Source organism: Poeciliopsis prolifica, unplaced genomic scaffold (genome assembly GCF_027474105.1).
Source record: "Poeciliopsis prolifica strain line A6 unplaced genomic scaffold, Auburn_PproV2 SCAFFOLD003, whole genome shotgun sequence".
Classification (NCBI taxonomy): domain Eukaryota; kingdom Metazoa; phylum Chordata; class Actinopteri; order Cyprinodontiformes; family Poeciliidae; genus Poeciliopsis; species Poeciliopsis prolifica.
In genome coordinates, this window is record NW_026562378.1 from 10374635 (window position 1) to 10392524 (window position 17890).

The 17890-nt window shown below is 41.7% G+C and overlaps 2 protein-coding genes across 4 annotated transcripts; one reads left to right on the plus strand and one right to left on the minus strand.

The window, feature by feature from the left end:
• Nucleotides 1–489: 489 nt before the first annotated feature.
• On the plus strand, nt 490–10075 carry nab2 (NGFI-A binding protein 2 (EGR1 binding protein 2)). Its single transcript, XM_055027648.1, has 8 exons — nt 490–698; nt 839–924; nt 1112–2071; nt 2172–2305; nt 3093–3144; nt 3239–3347; nt 3439–3624; nt 7930–10075. The coding sequence occupies exons 3-8, from the start codon at nt 1160–1162 to the stop codon at nt 8034–8036; spliced, it is 1500 nt and encodes a 499-aa protein (XP_054883623.1). The 5' UTR covers nt 490–698; nt 839–924; nt 1112–1159; the 3' UTR covers nt 8037–10075.
• A 294-nt stretch (nt 10076–10369) lies between these two features.
• On the minus strand, nt 10370–16203 carry zgc:113184 (uncharacterized protein LOC553745 homolog). Of its 3 annotated transcripts, XM_055027695.1 has the most exons (5): nt 16066–16128; nt 15844–16000; nt 13583–13703; nt 13129–13496; nt 10370–13064 (listed from the first exon to the last, which is right to left on the minus strand). In XM_055027695.1, the coding sequence occupies exons 3-5, from the start codon at nt 13692–13694 to the stop codon at nt 12903–12905; spliced, it is 642 nt and encodes a 213-aa protein (XP_054883670.1). In that variant the 5' UTR covers nt 13695–13703; nt 15844–16000; nt 16066–16128; the 3' UTR covers nt 10370–12902. The 3 variants fall into 3 exon arrangements, with proteins under 3 accessions (XP_054883670.1, XP_054883669.1, XP_054883671.1); XM_055027694.1 differs by lacking the exon at nt 15844–16000 and having other exon boundaries at nt 16066–16203; XM_055027696.1 differs by having other exon boundaries at nt 15844–16125.
• Between the last annotated feature and the right edge of the window lie 1687 nt (nt 16204–17890).

The window sequence follows — 17890 nt, forward strand, 5'->3', positions numbered from 1 at the left end:
CTTCATTCTCTAGATGCATAACACTGAAATTCACGCCGCACTTTTCGGATTATATTTGCTATATATAATATATATATATATATATAGATATATATATATAATATATATATATATATATATATATATATATATATATATTATATATAAATATATATACGTTTTAATTAAATCAGAGCATTGTCCTCCCACTTCGCTACTTTGTGTTTATCAATTTAAATATCAAGAGAAATGCGGTGGAGTTTGTTCAATTCAGTGAAGCCGTGTCATTCTCAGACCAATGAGACATGAACCGTAATGTCCCTCATTTCTTGGCCATTTTCAAAGGCGAGTCTCCACGATGACTCTCCATCCGGAGGGTCTTTCGACACGGTGAGCCTCCGGGAATCCCCTGCAGCCTCTGCGCGAAGGACTGATCTCGAAGACGCACGAGGGTTAATTTCAAGCCCCCACTACGCCGCCGCCCACGTCTCCAATTTGAAAGCCGCCTCTCTACCGGGAGAGGAAGGCTCTTTTTCGGTCAGATGGCGTGCTGCAGTCCGCCCCCGTCATTCTCCAGCCCACGCAGACGGCAAAAAAGGCAGCCAGCAACCAATACGGTGCGCCGGAGGAGGATTTCTGCCAGTGATATCAGCCGAGGAGCGAAACGCGAAGGGGATTTACTACGGCAAAATCTGCGCCGCGGAGGCTCTCGGCGAGAGGTAAGAGCAACGAATAGGACATTGAGCGCGACGTGACGCCGAGCAGGGTGTCCTCCTCCAGCGGCTCAGAGAGGAGCCGGTGATCTGAGCGTGTGCTGCTCCCGACTCCAACACCGGCTGATCTTGTGTTTCTTTGTCAGTTTCGCTCCGGGAGTTGCGAGCCGTGACATTTGAGAGACTGTTTCCCAGTTTAGGCGGAACAGACCTTCACAAGAAACCTGAAAAGGTAAGAACATATGTCAATACTTTTATTTGTACGGGAAAAGGCATGCATGAAAAATAGAGAGTGGTTGTTGTTGTTTTCATAGAACGCCAGACTTCAAGAACTTCTTGAAAGCAAGGGGAAAGCTTTTGAACTTATGTTTGGACCTCATGCCAGAGTCTTCACATCTCCAGTTCTTCTCTCTCTGCAGGTTCATGCGATTCCCCTCCGCCGTTTGAACTTTCCAGTGCTGTGTGCCATGTCTCTGCCACGCACCCTCGGGGAGTTGCAACTCTACCGGGTGCTGCAGAGGGCCAACCTGCTGGCCTACTATGAAACCTTCATCCAGCAAGGCGGCGACGACGTGCAGCAGCTCTGCGAGGCTGCCGAGGAGGAGTTCCTGGAAATTATGGCCCTGGTTGGCATGGCCACGAAGCCGCTGCATGTGCGTAGGCTGCAGAAGGCTCTCCGCGACTGGGCGGCGAACCCTGCCCTTTTCAGTCAGCCCGTCGCTAATGTCCCTCTTGGGGGGATCCCGCTGTTCAAAGTGGAAGGGACGGGCTCCAGCGGGTCAGCTAGCGGGCACAGGAAGGCTTTGAGCAACGGGCAGCCTGGTTCCCCCTGCGAGAGAGAGGACCGGGCGTGTCTTACCCCGATGTACAGCGGCAGTCCGAGAAGTCCCTGCTCCCAGGCATCTCCGCAGCCACCGGACACACACTACAGGGAAAAACTCTCCCCCATGGACCCGCACTGGCTCAGCCCAGACCCAGATGGGAATGGCGCTCTTGCCTCTGCATCTGGACCTGAGGAGGAACCACACAGCCCGCCTCTCCTGTCCACGGGGCCTACGGGTCCTTCCACGTCGCCAGTGCCCTCCGCGTCCTTCACCCCAGCACCCCTGTCAGCGTGGCCAGGAGGGCAGCTGGACGAGGAGACGGCCAGGGCCGTGGTGGAGAGCGTGGAGAGACTCTACAGGACCCTGCCCAGGTCAGACCCCGCAGAGGTAAAAACTCTGCTGAGGATGAACAAGAAAATAGCAAAAACCGTGGGTCACATCTTCAGAATGGGCTCGCAGGATGCAAGCAAGGAGGAGGAGATCCGGAAATACAGCCTCATTTATGGTCGTTTTGACTCCAAGAGGAGAGAGGGCAAGCAGCTCACACACCATGAGGTAAACTCAGACAAGCTAAAGCTGCCAGCTTTCACCCTGCTTCAACGGCAGCTTGAAAGGATCCATAAGTCCTTCACGCGTTGCGTTTTTTCCTCCCCAGTTGATCATCAATGAAGCTGCTGCCCAGTTCTGCATGAGGGACAACGCTCTCCTGCTCAGACGGGTGGAGCTCTTTTCTCTGGCTCGACAGGTGGCCAGGAAATGTGCCTACACCTCCACACTGAAACATGCAAGGTAAGGGTTTCAGTGACATTCACGCCTTACTCCCAAGCCTAGCATCCAAATACTGAACATCCATCGGCACATTTTTCATGCATTTTTGAAGCTGGGCTTCTTTCTACCCAGCCCTGATACATACATTGACAAAGTTACTTTTGCCAGCTTGTAAATCCCCTGATGCTAAAAGTCAGTTTTGGTTTGCACATCTGATCAACCCCAAACACCTTCAAACCACATTTGCACCTCAATAGACCTCTCTATGTGTGCATTTTCACTTTTCCACAACTTGAATTTACTGTGGCATTTTCGATACCAGTACCTGAAAATGCAGATTTAGCTTAATTAGAACATAGACGCTGAGTTAATACAAAAATGTAGTATTTTAGTATCAATTTAAGCCATCATACTGTGAAGTAGTAGTCCCACAATTTCAATCTGAAGGAGGGGAAGATTTATAAAAAAAAAAAAACATCTTAAGACCCGTTTTTAGAAAGATGTTGAGTTGGAAACAAAAATGTACAACTCACAATTTAAAAAAAAATAATTGAAAACTCACTCATGATTGGATTTCTGTACAAGTGTTAGAAAAACATATTTACCTTTTGAGAAAGGTAAATATGTCAACCCTAAAACTATCAGTGTAACAAATACTCTTCCATGTTGACATAGTGTCGCAATTTGTGGGATTTTCTGGTAAGGTTTACTTTCCACTTTGAACTTTGTCACTTTAATGAGTTAAAATACTCTTTCAAAGCTCCAAATCGGAGGTGCCACCTCATCTTCATGTTTGTTTGTGTTGCAGGTCAAACGCTGATGAGAGCAGCGGTTTGCCTCAGAAGAGAGCGAGACATGAGGTGAATCTTTGTTGCTGTTCTGTTGGTTATTAGAGCTCATGGGGTCTCATCGTTTGAAGTTGTTTGTGAGCGGCCTGGTATGATGTGTTTTAAGGTCATCGTGTCTGAGTCATCGCTCCTTGGAGTGGAGGGATCTGAAGGAGCGACTCAGAGAGCAGATGAAGACAGCTTGTCTGCAGAGAGCCTTGACTGCGTATCGCTTGGTAACGCTCCACATTGAATTAACTTTAGAAACTATTTTTAAAAAAACACACACACACACAGTTTTAAGCTGAGCTCTGTTTGCTCCGTTAGACTCCAGCTCCCAGTGCAACCAGTCTCCATCCCCCCGTCCCCACACTGACGCCTCGAACCCCGCCAGCTGGAGCCGCCATCTAATACAGCAGACTCTAATGGACGAAGGTCTCCGATTGGCTCGGATGGTGTCACATGACCGGGCGGGGAAGCTCAGCCTGGGGCCAGAGGGAACTCACTCGGCAGGTGACTTTTCAGAGACTCCCATACCTGGATTGTTCAATATAGATTAAACCTGTTATCACAAGGGAGAGGAATGACTTTGGGGGTATTTTCTAAATTTCTGGAAGGTTTAAACAAATGTGATTTGAAAAAAGTCTTCAGTCTAAAGGTGGATAGGTTAGAAATGGGATGGTTAAAGATTTATGAAGGAATATTCAAGAAGTCTCTGACTTTTTCAGTTCAACCTAACCATCATCTTCCTCGTGTTTAAAGGGAGTTTTGAAGTGATGCAGTTGACATCTGACCTGCCGTATTTAACTGCCTGAGCAACATCTTTCACCATAAATCAGCTACTTGGTCCTTGAGGCTACAGAAGCTAAGATCAAAGCAGTCTTTCACGATTTTGACAGAAATAAAAGCTGGAGTGGTTTGTTTCGTTGATGAAATCATGAAACCTTTTCATTTGGTATTTATTTACGCAGAAGGCGCTGATTGTTGGGTCTGAGGCAACATGCCAACAATCACCTTCCTGTGCTAAAAACACACCGAGAACAAAACACGTCAAGTGTTTCTGGTCTAAGTAAGCAGATCACCAAATGAGCTTTAGTCAGATGTTATAACAAGGACTCAGTATCAATATTACTGTGAGTTGTTTTAACAGATGAAAATTCATAATGATGAATGATTGAAACTGACAGGACAGGTGAAATTTTCTTCTCAGAGGATCAGTTGTGGAAAGATATTGATTGACATGAAGTACAACAAAGTTTTGTACTCCACAGTGACCCAACAGAAGACTTTAACTTTCACATCCTTTATCCCAACACACCTGCACTATTCAAACCTGGTGCACATTAAGTTCACAGACACACTTATAAATGTGATTTTGCATTAAATCCTCTTCTTTTCCACATGTTTGAAAATTAATAATACACCATTCCCTTCATGGCTTGTTGCCTCTGGACTCAAAATTGGGATTTTGGGGGGCGGTTTCATTCAAAATAAAACAAAAACATGCCATGAAATCAGAATTTCAACCTGGAAACTTTCAATTTGCCCTTTATTCCTGAGTTGAGAATACAGAATGGCTGCTATACACATAAGACTCAATGAACTATTAATTAACACAAAGTTCACTGTTTTTATGACTTGCGACATATCTTCTGACTCACAGATCCAATCTGAGATGAGACTAATGCACTATTAAAGCCTCACCCTTCTGCTCATTACACTACTTACAATTTTATATTATTACTCTTCCTGAAAATGCTTCACATGTTTGTCTTTCAGTACAGGAATATCACTCTTGGTGCACTCCCTCCTTCCTCCATTTCCTGTGCAAATACTATTTTTTCTGTAAATGAATAAAACAGTTTCACGTGCATGAACTGACATTTGCATAAACCCATATGCTGTGTTTGAAATTGGGCTCACAATGGTAGAAGTCCGATTTCAGACTCGCTCTTAGCTGGAGCCTCAGCACCAGACAATGTTGATTTATTCTAAATGAAGATGCCAGAGTTATCTGCTGCAGGTAAGATAAAACGTGAACTATGATTTCAAAAGCGAATTAGATGGTGGTGGGGCAGAACTGAATAACAGACAGAGACTTCCTAACCTCCAGTAACAATGAATATTTTATAGCTCCACAGTTTGAACCCCAGTGAGTCAGAATCTCTCTGAGGTGACGCCTCCCACCGCTCACAGCTAAACTCCAGCAGGCTGTAAACTAGAAAGGACAGAAGTTGGAAAGGGGAAAACAAGGAGGCTGAGAGGAATAAGTGTGAGAAGGAGGGCAAAGGAGGGAGGGAGACCAAAACACAAAAATAAACGAGAGAGGGCGAGAAAGCATTAATCTGATATTGCACGTCTTTAATCCCTTGTTAGTTTTGTGATGCATCACAAGCAGAAAGTAAGTGGTTTGAGCCGAGTTCGTCGTTCTGGGCTGAGATCGTCAGCTGAAGAGATTAAGCAAAGGAGAAGGAAGCCAGCAAAGACATGAGGAGGCGTGGAGGGAGGGGAGGGGGGGATAGGAAGTACTCTGTGGGCGACAGAATCGGACCCTCCTCCCTGCTTCAGCAGTGACTGACGTCAGAGTGTGTTAGGCGCGTGGGCTGCAGGGCGGGATGGATGGGGCGTGGGGGCGATGGAGTGGGAGGTAATTGGAGGGGCGTTGCATTGACTCACCAAGCGACAGCGTACAAAAATAAAACCTGTGGGCAGGGAAATGGCACAGTGTGTGTGTGTGTGTTTTTTTTTTTAATACATCCTCTCCCTATACCAAAAGGACTGCGGAAATAACAAAACATGACATATGTTTCATCTCTGGCATCAATCTGCCTCACTCTGTCAGGCTCCTGTTTGCTTATCTCTCACTCATTCAAGTTTCCCTCATGTGCGGCACTCATTAATCTCTACTTTCTCCCACTTCCTCTAAACGTCACAAGTTCAGCTGTAACCCATTTTCCACTGTCACAGAGTGTCACAGAGAATAAACCGACAAATACTCTCTTTGTGGGGACTTGTTTCTCCGGCTGAATTAACTTCATTGTCATTTTACCAATTATGAAAGATTTAAAACAGCTTAGAGATTCTAGGGCGGCAATGAAACAATACCTTTTTTTTTGCTTAGTTGCTTTGTTTCATAGCTGCTGGATTAAGACTAAAGAAATGAGAACAAGGATTGGACATGGAATTAGTCCATTTTCAGCTTAACTGGCTCTGATCAGCGACCAGGTAGAAGAAAAATCAGAAGTTGGATTTTTCTGTATTCTGTGAAATGACTAATTGGAAGTGCTACCAGCAAACAAGCATCAACAATTAAGTTAGCTAGTATCTGTTTAGAGAATTGTTTAAAGCAAGCCTGCTGTCTGCTTAGGCTTGAGTTGTAAACAGGAAGGCTGAATAAAATAATCCAACTTTATCTCTAATGACATTCAGTCTCGGTTAGGGAACATCTTTGAAAAGCTGACAGCCATTCTAAAATTTTAAGAGTTAATTAACTATGTTCTAATAGACACATACTGGTTAATGCTAACTATATTAACCACTACTTTAAATGCATACAGAAAGTTGAAACTACGGTTGGGAAATCACCTCACACTGTTTCTAATCATAATGCTGCTGAGTTGCCTGTTGTTGCATATTTGACACATATTAAGAGTAATTCAAGAAGCACTTTGCTGCCATCTAGAGGTCAGATGTTGTGAGCAGTAGTTGATGAAATAGAATAGACTTACAGTAAATTTAGATGGAATTTATTTTCAAAGTCCTGTTTGGCAAAAGCAGCATCAATAAAATGATCCACAGACTAGAAAATGTCATCTCCAATTATGCTTAATATAACTAACTTCCATCCTGCTTCAATTTATATGGATTGTTTGAACTGTACTCCAAGGGACGATCTCTTCTTAATTTTATTCGTTTGTATAACTGTCACACAAAAGTCTGATCCAGCCAGGAATCAGAAATCGTACAGCACCTGAACACCGTGCCAACTGGAAATTAAAAAACTAATTTCACTCTGTACAGTGGAAGATTACTGCTGCAGCTGAATCATGTCTGAAAGTGATATCAGTCCTCCAGTAAATGGAGCTAATGCTCTTATTACCAGAGAAGAGACGGAGAGCGGGTCAAGGAAAATGAGTCAGGAGGGAAACCATTCATAAAATTTGTTGCAGTAGCCGTCAAACTACACAGTCACCAAAAATCCTGGTGCTACTTAATATGAATATAAGTGATTAATGATGAATCTTAACATGAAGGTTATAGAAAAAATATGCTGGTTGGTGCGTCTCGTAATGATTATAACTATGTTTTGCTCTTAATTACAAAATTAAAAAGCAGTAAAATGTGTTTTTCTAATCTTATTTTTAATCTGCTGCCTCTCTCATGTAATTACACAGTGAACCCAAATGTTAGTTCTGTCTATTCTCTGCTTTTTCAGTTTTTTTTTTGTTTTTTTCTACTCAGTTATCACTCCGTTGTCTCTGCTCGCCTGGGGACATTTTGCTACCAGATTGCATTGGTCATATAAACCATGACGACTCCACTTCATGTGGGAGAACTTCCTGGTGAATTCCCCCAAACTAGTATTCAAAGCTTTTAAACACCAGCTGCATGGGATTTCTAAATGGTGTTTATGCTCGGCTTTGCTGCCCCCGTTACATGAAAAGCCAGTAATTTCAAAGCTACAGTCACTGAGATCAAATTTTAAGTTGTCATTGATAGCCTTTACCTAAACACTGCGCTGTAGCGGTCAATTACACACTTCCTGTTTGAGTTGACTTTTGTTTCTAGTCTCATTTTCAAACCCACGTCTCTCCCCAGACCATGACATCAAAGTGGAACGGGCGAGCTTGATAACAGCGTGCCGGAGCAGTAGCCCCTGTGTCACCAAAGAGCCAACCATCACCTCCAACCACAGAGGAAAGTGAAACCCACAACCCTACAGGGGAACTGTGCTCCAACTCAAGCTGTAAATCTAAGACTCTGCAAGGATCCGACTAAATAGGCCCGTCACGTCTTGTAAACGAATCCGCTGTAAATTCAGATCTAAATGTTTCTGTTCTTATATATCTGTTACATGGAAGGAACCCCGTCTCTGTTTGAGTGTCCTGCAGAGTTTAGCCGTGTTCTGTCAGGGAAAATGTTTATGCTGCTGCGAGGATCCACCTGCCACAGATGAAACACGCTTCACACAGCAGGGGGCACTGCAACTTTGGAAAACTGACGCTCTACAGTTCCTCCACACTAAGCAACTCTGCAGGGGAGACGTGCGTTTGGCAAAGATGTCTTTGCTCTGCGAGTTACAGCGTAATGCTCTGGAGCTATTCACCTCAGGAAACCACTGGACGCTTTGCTTAGGTCAGAGGTCAGCACTGTGTAGATCAAACCAACTCAGAAGACACTGACACATGCAGCACCTTGCAAAATGCTCATACTACTGAAAAATTCAGCATTTTTATACATTTTATTTATATTTTATGTGATAGACCAACAGAATATAGCATATAATGATGAAGTGCCTCATATTGATGGAGCTCCACACAAAGTTGAAAGCTAAAAGAGAAATCACCTTTTCCATTTTCTCTTGAAACCTTAGCTTAGGCTACTGAGTGTTTTTTAAAAACTGACTCAGTTTTTATTAATCTGGCATGTTTTTATGTGCCTATTGTCAAACATTTAGTTTTTATTTTGAGAAGTACGATAAAAAATCAGATTTGACTTCCTAATTGCTCAGTTGAAAGAAAAGTAATACATGATTAAATTTTTTAAACAAATGAAAGTCTAAGGTCTGTTATGCAATTTTATAAACTCAACTTGTTGAATTTCTTTTTAAGTATGCGTGAGTTTTCTAACTTTCAGTAGTAAAGAATTTTGAAAATCATCAGCAATCCATGATAATCAAGCACCACATGTTGTTGGTCTATCAAATAAAATAAATTTTATTTAATTTCCCTGTGAGATTAATAAAGTATTTTTGAAACTGAACTGAATTTTGAGTCCTATTGAAATGCACTGCAGTTTGTGGTTTCAGAATCTGAAAACATTTAAGTGTGATGAATGTTTTTGCAAGACGCTGCATGTTGAGCCTAGATTGTGCTTCTTTATCGGTGTTGAGTAGGATTTCAAAAAGCGAGTTCATTAGCTTATGCATCACATTTGACTTCCGTTATAATCACACAACTTTCTGCTGCACAAATAATCGATTGGATGTATTTCAAATCCCTTTCAGACTGAAAATGTTGCCATCCCCAAGATTATGAAAATGTATTTATTTTCTTCATCCAGTTGCTAAATGAAGAACACTGAGGCTTGGCGCGACCGTGTCTGGCACTCTGACTTTGTCCTATTCAGAGTTTAATGTCACTAAAGATAAAACTGTACATTTGTTGGGAACACTGCATTTAAAACTACATTGAAAGGATCTTCGTTTCAAAGGCTGTTTGACACACTTGTTCAGAAATCTAGTCTTTCACTTGTAAGTTGATCCGTATGTAACGTTTTTGTGTCTCTTAAAGATGGACGTGATTTTTTGGGGGGTGTTTTATTATTTTCTTTGTTCAATTTGTATTCTAGGAAACCTCAGAGGTCCAGAGAGACTAAATGATTGTATTCTCTCTTGATGCAGCAGCTTATTTTAAACTCCTCACCCTGTTCGGCCTTGGCAGCAGAGTTTAGGTGTTATGTCGACGGTTATAGATGTAACAGATTTTGTAGACTAATTGCAGAACTATCAGTGAGGTAGCGTGCTGTGCATCGGTTACACCTACCCGTCTCTTCAGCATTAGAATCATCCTCGGTGTGTGTTGCAAGACAGATAATTTATTTTGTTATATCCTAATAAATGTTCATGATTGAAATCGATGTTGTAGTTCTTTCTACCAAGAGTGACTTTTCTTCTGCTAATTTAACAGCTCTGACGTGTGGATGAGGCAGCAGGAGCTGCGTCACTCGGCCAGCAACACTTCTGCTGTTGTCTTGTTTGTTGCACTGACGCTTCGATGCTGCCGTGACTCATCATCATGTCATCCGCAGACGTCGGACTGTAAAAACGACGCTCAAGAGCAAACCTGGTATTAACCAGACAAATTCTTCTGTGGGATTTAAAACTACGGCGCGAGTTAAAGTAAGGCCCAACAAAACGAGTTTGAAAGGTCCAGAGCGTTATTAAGCGTCACGGCCCTGTGGGGATGGAAAGATTGCTCATCCACACCGAAACACCTTCGCAACCTGCAAGAAAATTCATATTTCTCCATGGTGTTCACTTTAATATCCTATCATACATGCCTTCTCTTTGCAGAGCACATACACACCTTAGACTTGAGTTTTCACCTACATGAACTCTCCTTTCCCACATCTCTTAAAATAACTTTGCCGGATTAAACAGAAGTAACCACTTTTTTTTTTTTTATTTGTTTCATTTTTATGAACTACACCTGGGCCTAATAACTGTACAGTGTATGAGTCACTTAAATAGATCCTGTCAAACATAAAGTAGGTTTAAAAAAAAGAAAGAAAGAAAAAATGGAGAAAAGATGAAACAGTAGGGAAGCTTTTCTGGAGAAGCTGGTGCTCCACATAAATTTCAAGAGATCATTACAAACTCTTCCTGCATGTCACAAAAGAAACAGAAAAAAAGTACAGAGATTGGGGAAAAAAACTGCATCAACGAGAGACCAAAGACAAAACTCCTGCTGAATAAAAATAACATAGAAGCTTGTAAAAAAAAAAAACTTTTCCACAGTACTAGAAGAAATATTATATGAACTGACTATACGAAAGAGAAACCTTTTCAAAAGTGTAGAGCTATAAGTGTGGCAACCTCTAGTAAAAAACTAGCAAAGCATTTAAGGAAGAGAGCATTAGAGACACATGGAGGCAACAGCGTTGATGGAATCATGAGGTCATGACCTTACACTCATTAGAGAACACCTGTAGATCCACAGCGGAAAGTCTAAATATCACTGAGATCCTGATCTGTAACAGGTTATTTATGCTCAAAAACTGCATGAATTATAACAATTCACTGAGATCACAGTTTTCACTGATATGTCTTAGAAATTTCACTTTTGTTTTAGTGCCTTTCAGTTCATGATGTTAAATAATTTTTGTTGATTCAAAATAAGATGTAGTGCAGTGAAACATTTAGCAATCATCTATCTTTTGCTGTAACGTGTAATAAAGACAACTCCAAGAAATCAGAACTCATCCTTCACATTGGCTTATGATTACTAATCTAATTAACCTTGGTTGCACCTGTCAATCATTTATACTTCACTCTGTGTTTAACGCTTTGATTGTCATTTAATTGTAAATTTTCTGTAACACTAAATATTTTTTAATCTTAAAGATACGACAGAAACTGTGTTCAAGATCTTAACGTCTGGTTATAAAATCAATCTGGCAACAGTAAAGGAGCCGTTATCGTCATTCAGCTGTCAGCGCTGCTAATTAGAGTTTAATCTTTGCAACTATTTTTAGTTCCTGTTCTTTCTTCAGTAACAGTGTGAAGCAGCAGACAGCCGATATGATGACAAGCAGCACAAGGACAGTTGAAGTAAGCAGAGTATAAATTAGCATTTTGGTTTCAAGATTACTTCAACATGGGTTGTTCCCTTAAGTGTTAAAAATTGAGCAAGAAATGACATAACTACAGCAGCAGCTTTGGCGATGCTGTGCTTGGCCACTTGGTTTGGTTTAAAACATTATTGCCGTGGGTTTATTTTCAAATCCGATGGACTCGGTGATTGAAAAGAAAGGAAAAAAAGAGAGAAAAGAAAGGAGAAGTTAGGCAAAGAGATGAATAAAGAAGGAAAGAGAATACAAAAAAAAAAACAATCTAGAAATCTGCTTCTATACCCACAGAATGAGAGAATAAACAAAATCAAGAAACAGCAACAAAATTTGCCAAAGACAAATGACATAAATCCCCAGAACTGAAAAAAGCATCTCTAGATTTTTGTTCCATTGAAAATGTATTTACACCCACATGCAAAGTACAAATAAAACCCTGAATAAAACACCTTAAAAAACTCTCACACACAGCTAATGCTTAACAACCAGTTCCTGTTCATTTCACACTTCAGCTAATGGTGCACTTCCCAGAGATTGTGATTAGAGGTGGACTTGCACCATCACAGTATAAGTCTAATGTCAGTGAGAGAAGAACTGCAGTGACTTTAACAAGTATTTGCCCCGTTTCAGATTTTTTCTGATTTTGCTTATTTGTCAGAATTAAATATTTTCAGTTTATTCCACTTTTTTGTGACTAATTTTATGAAGCATGACCTGACTAAACACAAAATGTTTTGTTGCTGTTGTTTTTTCAGAATGTAATGTCAAAAATCAGTGGACACCACCCCTCACCTAGCAACAACCCCAGGTGAGGGATTGCTAGGGGTCAAACCCCCTGCTGGGGGTTGCCCAGCTGAGCTCCAGCACACCTGGTCAGCTGGTTTTACTTCAATATCCACAATGGCTGCTGGAAAAGACAAGTGTTTTTGTCTTGCTGCTTTGTTGTTGGTTGTGCAGGAGGCTCTACTTCTGCTTTTCAAAGATATACTTTTGTGCAATTGCATATCTATTTGCAGCCATTTTTGGAAAAAAAATGTATTGAACATGTTTGTATCAACCATAGATCTAATACAACCTGTTCAAGGAAGCATAATACAAGTATTTTTGCTCAGGGTTTCTTTCTCTAACTTTAAAGCTAATTTACTGACCTGAAAAAAAAAAAAGCAGAAACAAAGATATCTGTAGAGGGGAAATACGTTTCGACTGCCGTATTTGTCTTTGGACTATGTGACATGGGTGTGAAGGTGACGTAGGAACTCTCCTCGTGTGGTTGAGTCTCCGGGAAAAACTGCTTGGCAGAAGTCACAAACATGCGAGTGCATCGCCACGTCAGACATCATGGCTCCTCCAGACAGGTCCAGGAGGCCTCCATCAGTCATCGGCACCTGAAACAGATCAAAACTTTACAAAAATAGCACAACAACACATTTCTGACCAGACGCTGCTCACCATTGCTGTGCATGGAGCTCTGCGTTCACCAGGGCCATTTTGTTCTGAAGGCTTTGTCCTACTGGGAGAATCTGCGTTGTACTTCGAGAACTCCGTATTGAACACGAACGGGTTCAGCATCTCCGTCTTCACGTCCTGCTTCCTCTGACAGGGCATGTTCATGCTGAGCTTCGACATTCCTTCAGCAAGGACACCAGAAGCGCAGCCAGCATTTCTGGAAGCGTGCTCGGCCCCGTGTGGCGACGTGGGGTCTGGTCCTGCAGATGTCAGTGGTTGAGGCTTTTCGTGGAGAAACGCAGGGACCTCATGGGAACACTGGACCGGGATAGAAATCAGATCGCTCACTTCTACTTCTGGAACAGAAACCCCTGAATAAAAAAAAAAAAAGTTTGTTTTCAGATTTACTTTTAGTGATTGGAGCGCCGCTGGTTAGCGCTGAAATCAAAATTCACACCTTGCTGTTTCTGCAGGGCTGTTGTCAGCTGGTGAAGCATAGCTGCCTGTCTGAGGCACAACGACCTGAGGCGAAGAAACTGCTGGTAAAGTTCACCATACGCTTCCTCCATCTCAGGGCTCTGCAGACAGTCAGCATCACTGGGTCAGTGGCATCCATCACAACAGAGTCTTTTGTGTGTAACCTGTGTGATTTCAGCTGTTCCCTGAAGGCCTCAAAGGATTTAGAGAACATTAGTGAATAAAAAAAACCAAGAAACACAGCTGACAGGTCAGGGATGAACTGTAAGGGAAGCTCATTAGGAAGCATAATAGATTGAACATGGCGAACTGTGAACTTGTCACTGAACACGGTTCTGTTGGAGCACTGTACGAAAAAACATGAAACTGGAGATTGACAATTTGGGCTTCAGATTTTATCACAAGATTTGATTATATTTATTCTTATAACAACAAAATCTGACAGTTCAATCTATTGACAACAAAGATATTAAAATGTTGTTAGTTTTGGGCGTTTGCAACCATCATTAATTGGAATGCTACAACACAATTCTTACTATAAAACATAATTACAATAATTAAAATCTGTCCACTAACGTCCCATCTCTACAGGTCACCTGTCCATCCACCTATCAGAACACCGGCCTATTAATTTCTGCAACTCTGGAGGAGCTACAGAGCTCCTTGGCTCAGGTGGGACAAACTGCAAAACAGCTCCTTGGTGTTGATGCTACAAATTTATATTTTAGAAGAAAACAGCTGAGAAAGTCAGATTGCAAAAGGGTACACACGACACAGACTGAGCTGTTTTGGTGACATGAAATATGCTACTTGTGGAGGAAAATGACGTTACATTCTGTCATATAAATCAACCACTTTGTGCAGAGTTGTTTGTGTTGCTTTCTTCTGGCTAAAAGCGCCGTTACAGAGAGATACAAGCACTGGTTGCTGCCATTTAAAACACACATTTAAAACAGAAAATATGGAGATTTATCTCACAAGACTTCTCTAAATCCTGGGATTTTGTTAACAGCTTAAGTACCCAAACATCACTGAACAAACCGTTCTCTGTTGATATTCTGTCAGCTATAAGCCAGTTACAACCCTAACTCATCCAGCTTCATGTCGCACATGAACAATGGCTCACTTACCCCTTGTGTGACTGTCCGTGCTCAAAGAATCTGCAATCAGGCCTCAAAGTCATTCAAACTTCCTGCCTTTAAAAAAAACAACACTAATTGCAAACTTAAAAGGCCGGTTACCTTGCAGAGTCTACAACTTGTTCATGGATTCTAAATCCAGTCTTCAAACTGGATTTGAAGCCTGAACAAGACTGAAACACAGTCTTGTTCAGTCAAAAGACCGACGTTCTTTTGATGCAACTGCACAAAGTTGGTATATGAAACAGTCAAACAGAAGGAAGTAGCTCTTGAAAACAGAGAAGTGAAACTCTTTTAGTAGAAAAAAGCAACATTGCAATCTGCAATACAGACATGTGCAGTGACCTTTGTAGAAATGCACAAAGAAGACAGATGACATTTTCATCTGTTATCTTGGGAAGACAGACAAATGTATCTAAATTATTTGTGGTTTGATTAAAAACTTACAGCGTGGCATTTTTTTGCTAAGATAAATAAAACAAAACAAATTCATATGTTCCCAGAAAACAAAATAAAATTTTTTGGAATGTGATTCAGTTTGACATTTAAAAAAAATGAGCTGCACGGCGGCGCAGTGGTTAGCATCCTGTCCTGGGGTCTCTCTGCATGAAGTTTGCATGATCTCCTTGTACTTGCGTGGGTAATTTGGCTTCCTCCCAAGGCTGTGCAGATGTCACTGTGTGCAGAATCAACTGTGCTACACAGACGACACTGTGGTTTTGGAGGACCGTCAGATTCAGCCCATTAAAATTCACACTTAAAACAATCGCAGTCATACTTTTTTTAATTATTATTTATTTATTTACATTTTGCCAAATCCATTAATCTCTGGCATAGGCGCGGTGAGGTTGGCTAAATGTTTTCAGTTACTTTTTGCTGCTATTGTTTTATTCATTCATTTCCCTCATGCCATGTCCTAAAGCGGGGACACGCCCCTCACTTTGAAAACCCATCCATCCATCCATCCAGCCCGTCAGCTGATGGAACAAATACCAACGTGTCAAACTGTGTGACGTGAGTAACCTGGAAAAGCACAACAGAAGTGAAATTCCTGCCTAACAAAAATATTTAAAAATTAAAAAATAATAAATAAATTAAATACCTATTTGTGGTGATGTTTTATTTTTGTTCTGCACTTCCTCATCGCTTTCCTCGAGATGAGAAAATCACAGCAACCGTCTGCTCCAGGCCGGGCAGACTCAGTTCGCTCTAATTGGGCCTCGGTTTCTCTCAGCTCACAGTTTGTTTCCAGACTCTTTCTACAGAATAAATCCCGTCACTCTGAGAGAAAAGTGATTCAAATTGAGCGTTTACTCGGACTTACAGTTTTTTTCCAGCAGCGGAACAGTTTCGACGGACAGAAGGAGCTGAAGATCCGCATTTTTTTACTCTCTCTCTCTCTTTTTTTTCCCCAGATCCATGACGTCACCACACCTCACGTCAGGTAAATGACTTCCCGTAAAGCTGCCTTCAAAATAAAAGAACCGACTTCTTTATGGCGATTCAACATAACAAACATCCCGTCGGATCAGTGCTGGAGTGTGTTTGTAGAGCAACGTAATTGGAGATTTATTTAGATTTGTAGACGTATTTCACCTGCTATAAACGATGGTTTTACGGCCCAGTTTGTCCGAGTGTTTTTTGAACTTCAATAATCAACCTGTTTGTGTAACAATACTCTGGTTTTGAATGATTGCTCTCAACAGAGGAAGTCTGGATTAAAGCTGATTTTCCACTGACTTTGAGTATTTGTGTGTTAAAATAGACCTTAAATTATTTCAGGATGCAATGGCTGGACACATAAATTACAAATATTGTACTTTATGTACAATAAAGACTGGGATGCTTTTTTTTAAAGTATTATTATTTACTAACCAGGACCCAGAGTCAAATCAGTTCTGGGGAGTGTATGCACTAACAATGAAATGCAGTTATTTACTGCAATCCAAGTGAGAAACAAACAAACAAAACTAATAAAAGAGACTGGAATGAAGTTTCAAATATCATCACTAAATCTGACTTTTGTTGCACTTCTCAGGTGTCAGTGAAAGATTGTGTTAAATTCCCAGCTCATTAAGTTAGCATTAAAATGAAATGAACGCATCACTGGTGTATTTTGTAACCTACAGACCACCGGCAGCTTGTTAATGGTGTCACATTATCAGCAGGTTTGAGGAGGCTGACAGAAAAATCCTCCCACAGCAGATTTGGAGCCAAAACGAGCGAACTGAGTGAATTCGGTGAACAGAAGTAAAGACCCTCCTGTCTCTGTTTTCACACGCTGTGGAAGCCTTTGAGTTCTGTCCTTAACAACTCCTCATGTTTCCAGCACCATGTGGGCAGCTCCTGGCCTGGTTGAAGTTTTATTTTTTATTTTTTGGTGTATATTGACAATAAACTCAAAACTCAAAACATGTTAAAAGTTAAAGAGGAGTTTAGCTTTCAGCAGTCAGGTTGTGACTCGTTGAATGACGCGGTTGTCCGCTTTGCACCACCTGCCTGTGTAGGTGGTGTTTGCACCATGTGCTTGCTTTGACCTTGAGCCCCCATTTTCATGCACACACACACACACACACACACACACACACACATACATTATCGCTTGTCCCTAAGACGCTCCTCAAGCTTTGATCCCTCGGTGGCTGAAATGCAAGTGCATGCATCCATGCGTGTGTTGTGTGTCAGGGTATGTGTGTGTGTGTGTGTGTGTGTGTGTGTGTGTGTGTGTGTGTGTGTGTGTGTGTGTGTGTGTGTGTGTGTGTGTGTGTGTGTTCGTGTGTGTGTGTGTGTGTGTGTGTGTGTGTGTGTGTGTGTGTGTGTGTGTGTGTGTGTGTGTGTGTTTGCTGAGGGGGTGGTTGCTGTGAATAACTATCAGGCAGTCGGCCAGGATCTGTCATCTGCCAGTGCAACACTATCCCTCCTGTCAATCTTATTTTATAATTGTAACATTCTCATATTCTCCGGCTGAGCAGGGAGAAGTTTCCAGCATAGTGACACACACACACACACACACACCCACACGCACACACACACACACACACACACACACACACACACACACACACACACACCCACACACACACACACACAAGCAGCACCAACTCTGCTTGATAGATATATTCAAATTCTCTCTTCAAAGGTTATTTGCT

Bases quoted from the DNA above. Each gene is read 5' to 3' on its own strand.
- nab2 (XM_055027648.1), top strand. From the start codon at position 1,160: ATGTCTCTGCCACGCACCCTCGGGGAGTTGCAACTCTACCGGGTGCTG. The intron at 2,072-2,171 runs GTAAACTCAGAC...TTTCCTCCCCAG, and splicing joins AGCAGCTCACACACCATGAG to TTGATCATCAATGAAGCTGC. The intron at 2,306-3,092 runs GTAAGGGTTTCA...TTTGTGTTGCAG, and splicing joins TCCACACTGAAACATGCAAG to GTCAAACGCTGATGAGAGCA.
- zgc:113184 (XM_055027694.1), bottom strand. From the start codon at position 16,122: ATGCGGATCTTCAGCTCCTTCTGTCCGTCGAAACTGTTCCGCTGCTGG. The intron at 13,704-16,065 runs GTAAGTCCGAGT...GACTGTCTGCAG, and splicing joins TCCGCTGCTGGAAAAAAACT to AGCCCTGAGATGGAGGAAGC. The intron at 13,497-13,582 runs GTGTGAATTTTG...TTTTTTATTCAG, and splicing joins AGCCCTGCAGAAACAGCAAG to GGGTTTCTGTTCCAGAAGTA.